Below are 10000 nucleotides of genomic sequence, written 5' to 3' on the forward strand. Positions count from 1 at the left end.
TTAAAAAAAATAAAAATAACGTCAGTATGATTGACCTGTGTGGCAAGAATGAATTAAGTAACTGCTCACCTTAGGGTGACGGTCCTGCTTTTAAATTCAGTTTCTACAAGAAAAGCAAACTTTTTTTTAAATAAAATGATTTATTAAATACAGTTCTTAAAAGCGAGAAGAAAAGAGCAAGAGCTTGTTTTCGCACTCGCCGTTTTCCAGCGACGTCCAACATGTTTCTGAGAAATCCACACAGAAGTAGGAACAAACGCTGAACTTCCAAGTTCCCAGAATGCACCGCAGCTATACGACACCGAGTTAAGGGAGAGACTCGGCTCGTTTAGTTGCGAGATGGCGAGTGTGATGGCGATGACGTTTGTGTTAGTGTGAACGTTGAGCAAGTGTGTACAGGTGAGAGAGCTGGACATGTTAAACTAGTAAAGCGCTGCTGCATCACTCTCTAGGTAGAGATGAAGCGAGGGATAAATCTCACAGGCACCACTATTAATTAACAGGTAGTCAAATGGCATTGTGGGTAATGAAGTCCATATTATAACGGAAGTTTGTATTTCATTTCTATCTATCTATCTAACTCAATCTATTGGCACTCTCTGTCTGTCTGTCTGTCTGTCTATCTATCTATATATATATATATATATATATATATATATATATATATCTATCCAACTCTACAGCTATTGGCACTCGATCTGTCTGTTTATCTAATTAACTCTATAACGATTGGCACTATGTATCTTTCAGACTCGCTTTCTCAAGCCAACATCAAAGTTTGTCATGACGAACTTTACCTATCTAGTTGTTGTTGTTATTATTATTATTATTATTATTATTATTATTATTATTATTATAAAAATTGTTCTGCAAGTTGTTTAGGGTGGATTTTTTTTTCTTTAACTGAAAGACACACTTTTTTTTCCCCCCTTACGCTAAAAGTTTTCTCTGCATGTGTTCCCTCGCAGTGACTCCGGACCCGAGTTTGGCCGTTCATACAGCGGAACGATTAAAAAAGCAAAAAAGGCAAGCAGGCTCTTAGCCCGTCCTCCCTGTGGTTCCTGATGCTCAGCGTGGACTCTCGCCGCTTCACTGCAGGATGGATGGTGTGGATCTGACGCTTCTCTGTTGCCGTACGCGCTTGCTGATCTGTGACTGCATCCTGTTCTTTTACGTTTATAAAAGAACTCCTCCTCTTTTGGGCTCGGGCCCGACGGAGTGTATCGATAACTGTTTATAAGTACCACGCAAAATAATTCCAGGCTCTCACACAAAATCTGAGATTTTATTTTGCCAACCCCCACCCCATCCCCGGTTTACATTTAGGATTTATTCTTGATAGTATCACTTATTTATTCTTTTAAAAGTTTGCTTGTTTTTTCCCTCTCCTGGAGTGAAGATGTCACAAAACCCTAACGATGGCGTGGAGTTTCTGGCTCCTCCCCCTAAAAATGTGAATGGCTCTGGGTCGGATTCGATGCTCGGTGAAAAACTGGGCGTGGAGGTCCGGCACCGCCGCCACACCATGGACAAAGATCTTAAGACGGCAGAGCACCGATTTTTCCGCCGCAGCGTCATTTGCGACTCTAACGTCACGGCGCTTGACCTCCCGAGCAAAGCCTGCATCCCGACGTCTCTCCCGGACTGCGAGTCGTCCGTGTGCTCTTTGGGTTTGGGCTCGGCTCCGGACCGAGCTCCGGAGGTCTGTACAGCCGTTGTAATAGAGGAGCCCGTGGAGGATGTGGTTGGAGGAGGTGGACTCGGGCATGATGTTGGTATAGACAAGGATCTCCCGTGCGTGCAAGTAGATGCTACTTGGATTCGGAGCGAGATTCCCAGGACTTTACCCACGCAGCCTGTTGTGACGAGTGTGCCAGAGCGGAAAGGGAAAGCGGACGGCGACGCGACTGAGAAATGCGAGGAGGAAAAGGAGGCGGCGAAGGCTCGCGTGGAAGCAGAGCAAAGAGAGGCGGAGAAGAAGGTGCAGGAGGACGAGGAGGTGGAAACCAAAGCCGTGGGGACGTCGCTGGACGGCCGCTTCCTGAAATTCGACATCGAGATCGGACGTGGATCTTTCAAAACCGTCTACAAGGGCTTGGATACCGAGACGACCGTGGAAGTAGCGTGGTGCGAGCTTCAGGTAAGGACGAGAGACGAGAATCAAACGGTAGTCAAAGTGGAGTAATTTGAGTCGTTCGCTGTGATGTGGCAGCTGCAGGGCATCCGAGTATAAAAATGTATTTATTTATTTATCTATCTATCTATTTATTTATTTATTTAAAAAAAACCCCTCAAATTAAAACAAACAGGTTTTTGCAGTATCGAAACCGAGCAGTGCAGGAAGCAGGAAGTCTCATCGCTCCACTCACGCTGAGTGTTTTGTGGCTGAGATTCTCACGGTGTGTCGTGAAGGTCATTGAAGAAGGGGAATGACAAAGGGGGAACTTCCGCTGCTCGCAGGAGGCCGACCGTTGAATAGCACTTTGTGTTTGGCAGAAATGACTCTTCTCCAAAGTGTCGATCTCACTTTCTGGGTGATTCTCGGGTTACGTTTGGTCATAGAGGTAATGCTTTTAGTGTAGAAGTGCAAATCTGACTCTCAGAGTAAAAGCAAACAAGCTGAATTCTGGATGAGTGTTTCCTCGTTTAAGTTCTAAAGCCAGGCCTCATGGAGGAGGAGGAGGAGGAGGAGGAGGAGGAGGAACAGCACATGTCGCAGGGTTTAGCCTTAGGGGGGTCTAGATGGCAGTGACACGTGGAGCTGTGTGTGCAAGTAGGCACGTTCGCGCTCTCTCAGCCTGACATGGTGGGGGTGCGTCTTTGGATAAATCAATCATGTTTTCAGAGCAGAACCCTTAGTGTCTCAGGGGGTCAGAGGTCATGTGGGGTGCAGCAGGGGGTTTGGCCACCAAGAGTCAGAAGAGAAAGTGTGTGAGGGAACGAGTAAGGCCTGGTTTATACGAAGCCCTAGAGAGATCTGCAGTGTAATTTGGGAAAGATTTAAAGCAGAAGAGTTTTATTCCTTCACTGTAAAACGTTTTCCTCCAAGCGTGAGACAAGAGCGGCTCTTTCCACTCTGGGTTGTCGACCGAACCGGAATTTAGCTTGTGCTAACGAATCATTTTCGCCGTCTCTCCGTTGACGCGTCAGGCCGATCCGACGATATCGATCCGTGTTGCGGATTTCTAACTCCATCCAGGTCCGTTCTTCTTCGCTTTTAGCTCTTTTTTTTTTTTTCCACCAACAACGCCAACGACATGCCTAAACTGGAACCGTTCTGCTCTCTTCCACCACAAACGAGCAGTTTCTCTGTCGGTTTGCTTTCAGAAGCCAGAGTTTCCAGATCAGTATAGCAACCGTGACTTCGTGATCTGAGAGGAAAAAAAAAAAAAAAAAAAAACCCCAACACGGAACAGTGAATTTGAAATAAGTTAAAAATCCGTTCTGGGAATTAAAAAAAAAATAATAAAAAAAAAATAAAATAATTTTTTTTTCCATCCACTGACTAAAAGTGTGGAAGCTTTCCTGGAATTGTTCTATTTATGTATCACTAAGTGTAGTTTTCCAAGAAGTATTCTCGCAGAATTTCATTCCTAATTTCTACTCTGATAGAAACCAGCAGAAAATGTTTGGGAGGTTTTAAGCAAAGTAATGTAATGTTTAATACAGGAGTGTGCAGGAAGTAAACGTTTTTCTTCACGGGACTTTTATTAATAACAGCGGAGGACAAATCGGTAGCCTGAGAACAAGCAGATTTTGTTTGGTTGTTATTATTATTAATTATTTATCGCTTCAACCAGAGAGGGGGGAAAAACCCCCTCCTCATTAACTTTTCCAAGACGACAGTTTTGATTGGGTGTGTAGGCTGTGTTTAATTCAAAAGCTCATTTCAAACTGAAACTGTACTTACATGCTGTAACTACATGTCTTGAATAAGACCACCCTGCTGCACTACACGCATCAGCCGAGCTGCGATCTGGCAGATTTCTAGCATGCGCGGACGATGTGTGTAGTGCAGCAGGGTGCAAGGCAAGTAGTTACAGCATGTAAGTATAGCTTCAGCTTTTTTTTTTTTTTTTTTTTTTTTAAATCGAGGAACATCCTGGTATGTGATGACACCGAGCAGAATATGTTCCAGTGCATCGCTGTCGTGACGAGAGAAAAGAAAGACGCTGGTCCGACTCGGACGACGTCCTGTATGTGCGATGTGAGGACAGAACACCACGACTGTCGAGGTGTTGAAGCGCTGCCCAACGACTTGCTTGTTTTTAGTCGAGGGAACAAAGAAAAAAAACGTGGGCGTAGCCTAACCAGCTTACTGTACGTTTTAACGTTACACTAGCTGCTTCTTAGGTTTATGATCAACCAAAACATGAGACCAGCGGCTTGTACCACGAAGCTAGTTGAAGAAACTCGGGGTTATGGGATTAGTTTTGAGCTGACAAAACCAAACCAGTCCTATCAGGCTTTATTGGTACCGTGGACGCCTCCGTGTTCGTCTCAACGATCTAACCAGCTCTGTTTGCTGCTGTTGCTACGAGCAGCCATTTTGATTCGACGCCACTTTCTGAACGCGAGTCCTGGGTTTACGAGTGCGAATTCCCGATTGTTTTCGTCCATGTTTGGAAATTCCCAGTTACGAGTTGTAGTGTATGATTTTGACACGTCGTTGACGCGTGACTTTTCTCGTCACTTCTCATTCCGTGTCCTATTTTAAGAGCGCGGTTGGGACCACATGGCTGGTGAAGTGCACTCGTGAGCTGGTTATCGTACTCCTGCCTAACGTCTTGCGCTTCACTCATCCCGTATCTTCCACTTTTCCTTTGGAGCTGTGCCAGCTGCGTCACTGTAAAGAGTGGGAGCACGTGTCTGATTTTCTCACGTCATGTCCGTTAGCCACAGCTCTCACACACTCACGCAGTTTATGAATGTTCTAGGTGCTCCATAACTTTTTATTTTTTTTATTTTTTTTTAATTTTTTTTTTGTCGTTGGTATTTAACACATGGCTGCAGCACCGTAAGCCTGTGTAGACGGAGCAGGAGATCACCACATAGGAATTTAAGGGTCGTGTCGTAAAGTGGGAAGTAAAAGGTGGCGTCATGTGCGAGTAAAGTAAAGGATGTGAATCAAACACCGGAGGAAGAAACACGAGCTCTTTGGATCTCGAACGTTTCCCGTTTAATTGTTACATTTTTTTATTTTTTTGGGGAGGAGGACAATTGGAGGGACAGCATTTCCTTCATTTACATGATGTCCTTCCTCTCTGTATATGTGTGTGTGTGTATATATATATATATATATATATATATATATATATATATATATATATATATATATATATATATATATATATATGTATATATATATGTATATATATATATGTATATGTATATGTGTATATGTGTGTGTGTGTGTGTGTGGGTGGCAAGACTGGAAGGAAGAGTCATTATCCGGAATGGAAATTCGGTTTTGAGTTTTGCATCACCCATTCAATGCAACACACACACACACACATATATATATATATATATATATATATATATATATATATATATATATATATATATATATATATAATGTAATATTTGTGCTGTGTGTGTGTATAATGATGCCGTTGAGTGCAAAAGTTTGTGCACCCCAAGACAAAATGTCGTCCGCAAAGATGATTGACTTTCTCGCCACATGTTGTTTAGTGTGTGAGGTTTCACCGAGTGATGCGGCAAGGCTAGAATTTTATATACATGCTGTTGAGTGCAAAAGTTTGTGCACCCTCTTATGACAACATGAGGTGACCTTGTAAACCATCGTTCTGTTGATTTTGGCACCCACGTACATTTATTTAGTTATTTATTTAATTATTTATTTATTTATTTAAAAAATTTTTTTGCTGATATTTTGAGCTTCAGTTTTCCTGTAGTTGAGGTGTAAAATGTAAACGTGAAGCACGTGTTCACCTCCAGACGCCATGCGAGACGCACAAGGGAACTTCCGCACTCAGCTGTACGTAGCACGAGTACCTAAATAGCAGTTGAGCCTCAGGGCCTTTTTAAGTTAAAAAAACCAAATGTTAAAAAGCTAATGGAGAATTGTTTCAAATCTACCCGTATATGAGATGATGAACGAAATGGGACTACAAGGTGCGTGCGCTCAGGGGTAGGTGTTGCTAGAATGTGGTTTCCGGGCACATTCAGTCTCTGATTAGGATGGATCGTGTTCATCTGGAAAGCTTTCGCTGGCGTGCCGTAAAGCGTCCACGTGCTTCAGCGCGAATTTGGTTTAGTGCTTAATTCATTAACTAACGTCTGAGAGATGAGGTGAAAGTTGACTGTTTTCGAGAACAGCAAGCGTACGTCCTACGTGCTAATTGGACACACGCCCAACCGCTCACTCAGTCAGTGTGCTGGACTGTTGTGGGACGGCCCAAAACTAACCCAAATACTTCTCCACTAACGTAAAGCAGCCCCTACTCCCTCGAAAAGAATGTGCAATCGTTTTGTAGTCATTACACATCTGTCTCTGAAATACGGAGTGTGTCGGCTTGCCAGGACTTGCTCCCTCCATCTCTCGCCTCCTTCTTCCTTTTCTTCTGGCCTATAGTATATGATGAAGTGCTGTGTAATTTCCTCTCGACTCCAGCATGTGAGGAAAAACAGGTTTAATCCCTCATTCCTTTTACTGTAAGGGGTCGTTTACCCGACAACGTTTTCAACTTGATAAACGGAAAACGTGTTATGCGGTTTGGCGGTTCGTTTCCACGACGACAGCGTCTCGGGGCTTGAGAACGCGAGTTTTTGCCAGCGATGCCATTACCGTCTCCGTGTGAACGTACAAAAACTTTGTGAAAACGATGACGTCATGCGCACGCGTATTACGTGTGCGGTCTACAGGCATGTGCGCGAGTACAGGACTGAGCTTGTGCTTCTCGGGATTTTGAGTTTATTGACTCTTCTCCAGCAAAGTGTAGATTTATCGCATCACTACCACGACCAGCGGAGACGCGTTTATTACATACGCCACGTTATTGACCCACGTCTACTCTGACAAAGGGTCTTCAAAACCTAATCATTATCTTTGTAATAGTCTGTTTCGGAGGATATCTGTATCCTTTTATTGCTGATAAAACATAGAAAGCGGACGGACTGCCAGCGGCTCACTGTTTGATTTGTATTTGACGGTCTTGTTCCATTTTGGTACACCGATGGTCAATTATTACTTAAAGATGCACTATTTGGATTTTTTTTCAGTATTTAAAACTTACCCGGATCAATATGGCCGACGCCTTGACGTGAACGCTTATGTGCGCGGGCGCGTAGTGTTTCTTTACAAAGTGACAGCGACACCTACTGGCCTGGCATGCACAGTACAGCGCTTTTTAGCCGTTTTCGCGGATCCGTGCGAACGAGGATGGTTTCGACGACGACGACGTCGTCTGCGCGCGAAACTTTTCAAAAACACGAAGGAGAAACGTTTCCGTTTTTAGTACGTCGCCGTCGTCGTGTAAACGTACCCACATTTTCCCAAAAACATTCCTAATTTTCTCCCATTACTTTCTTTCAGTGCACAGGTACCTGAAGTGTACTAGGGGTCTTAATGGGAGGGGAGTAAATGCCTCATGTGTCACCTTCCTCATGCCTCTCCTTTGGTTTTACTCGTACATCCAATTTTCTCTCCTTTTTTTTTTTTTTTTTTAAACTTAATTAAAGGGTCTTGCTTCGTCACTTCAATTATTCTTAAACCTCAAGTTTATTCCGATTACAGTTTCTTTATCGCAGTTTCTGTCTTGCTTCTTCCTGTTCCCGTTGTACCACTAGCCTCGGTCTGAACTTTGCTATGAGTTCTTTAAGTTGTATCGGTTATGCACCGAGACAGGATTTAAAGTAATCGAAAATTCCAGTTTTTCAACAAGCTAGTTGGCAGTTTACATAAAAAGCTGTGTCACTGGTCAGAAAGCCATTAAGGTTCTAAATTCGGATGTTTCCAAGCTATTTGAAGGACGCTTTTGCTGCAGTGGGCTAAAGCAGCACTTCGGGTTGAAACTGGCTTGCAGATTGGTTTGGCCCCCCGCCTTTGGGTTTCGGGTGCTGTTTTGTGTTGCTTGTGCATTCTCGGGATTCCTGTGGCAGGACGTCAATCATTCGTAAGTGCCACTGCTCGCTAAGTAGACAAATAGAGAGAAAAGTAGTAGAACAAGAGAGGGTTCAGGGGTCACCGGCTTTACCTACCAGGCTTCTCCCCCCCCCCCCCCCCCCCCCCCATCTCTGTGCTTTCGTCCGGACGCCAGGCAATCCGAACCGAGCCGGGTGTTCAGTCAGGGGGATTTAACTCGCTGATGTTCACTCGAGTTGTGGTTAGCTAAACCTCGTTTGGAAATTATGCCGAACGGAGCATTCGGTGCCGAGGAAAATGGATCATAAGGTGGGACGCTTGATTAGAAACTTCTGACCGAGAGCTTACACGCGACATGATTAGATTTTTCTCATCATTTCCTTCAAATGATGAATCAAAGCTTTCACTTCCTCCAAGAGTCACTCTCTTTCTCTGAACCATTTCCTTGCTCGCGTTCTTCTTCTCATTCAGTCTCGGATCGGTTCGTTTCAGGCAGATGTACTTCGTAGATTGTCCCCCCCCCCACTCCCCCTTCCCCTTTCATATTCTTGTTCTTCCAATTATTCCAGTAGTTTTTTTTTTCTTTTTTTTTTTCTTTAAACCCGCAATGATGTTCACTCAGCATGAAGGAATGTGTCTTGTCTAATTGGATCTGCAGCAGTCCTTTTATGCTAAATGTCAAGTCTATTTTAGTAAAGTCACACTTTTATAAACAATGCCGCACAGTTCTAGCCTGGACTGTGTATCAAGCAGGCCTGGCGCAAGGTGAGCTTCGAGTTCGCTGTGCTGTCACAAAGCGTTACATCACACAGTGCTTCGTGTTTTACCCAAAGCTACGAAGGAGGAAATCTAGGACACTGGCTCCTCTGAAAGTAACTTTTGAGCCTGCGTTGGATTTGAGAGGTGGAGGCTGCAGCCTGTACTTAAACAAGGGCAGGACAAAGTTAAACACCATACACAGCAGTTTCTCGCCTGTCTTCATCTCGTCCCCGTTAACCGTTCCTCGTCAAACCGCTTGTCGATACTTATCGATATCTGCAAGCGTGTTGTTTTTAGCACGCTTCATTATGCAGAGGCCGTTCAAAGTGCTTTATATAAGCAGAAATGACCTAATCAGACATGGGAAGGTGAGGTACTTTTTACCTGCTTTAAAATCACCTGTGGAACCAACCCCGAGTAATATTCATCCGGTTCAAACTGACGTGTGGAGACTCGCTCTCAATCGCTTCTCGCCAAAACCAAACCGAAGGTATTGGCTTGTGGTTTAAAAAAAAACAAAAAAAAACCCAAAACAAACACACGCAACAATAAAATACAGAAGTCGTTTACAGAAGAACGCTTCCGGGGGTTTAAAGTTAAACGAGTTCCCAGCACATATGGTTATGGTCATGTGACCTACTAACGATCAAGAGCTTCTTATAAACTTCTCTCGGCGATTCTCCTGTAGGCAAATCCATCACACGTACCCCGGATGACCTCTGGCAGCATTACTTCTGGACGGGAAGTGCAGGAAATTTGTACATCTGTTTAAAAATAAATAAATAAATAAATAAATAAAATTAAAGCGGGGGGGAAAGAAGGCATAATTGGGTCATATCTGGCATCCTAATCCAGACTGAAATGAAGACGTGGTTCGAGGTCTCTTTTAAACTGCTTCGGTTGCCAAGTAAACACTTGGATATGTTTTAATTTGTGTTTTCATTAACCGAGATCTTTAACCCGTCATGCGCAGATATGTATCGCATTATTGTATTTCATATTTTCTCTTCTGTTCTGTTTAAATGGAAACGGTGCTAGAAATCTGGGAATATCGAAATTAAAGCACCCGAGTTTTATATCGATCAATAATACGTTTTGTTCCAATTTACTATAAACTTTCTCTTTACGGGCCTT

The 10000-nt window shown here is 43.6% G+C and overlaps 1 protein-coding gene across 12 annotated transcripts in view; it reads left to right on the forward strand.

Moving 5' to 3' along the window:
- wnk1b (WNK lysine deficient protein kinase 1b) overlaps positions 1-10000 on the forward strand; it is a 97938-nt gene that overhangs the window by 5157 nt on the left and 82781 nt on the right. For all 12 annotated transcript variants that reach the window (XM_017494321.3, XM_017494325.3, XM_017494322.3 and 9 more), the window contains exon 2: positions 969-2140. In XM_017494321.3, coding sequence (XP_017349810.2) covers positions 1400-2140 — 741 coding nt within the window. In that variant the 5' untranslated portion in view covers positions 969-1399. The remainder of the gene's footprint in view (positions 1-968; positions 2141-10000) is intronic.

This window comes from Ictalurus punctatus, chromosome 19 (genome assembly GCF_001660625.3).
Source record: "Ictalurus punctatus breed USDA103 chromosome 19, Coco_2.0, whole genome shotgun sequence".
Classification (NCBI taxonomy): domain Eukaryota; kingdom Metazoa; phylum Chordata; class Actinopteri; order Siluriformes; family Ictaluridae; genus Ictalurus; species Ictalurus punctatus.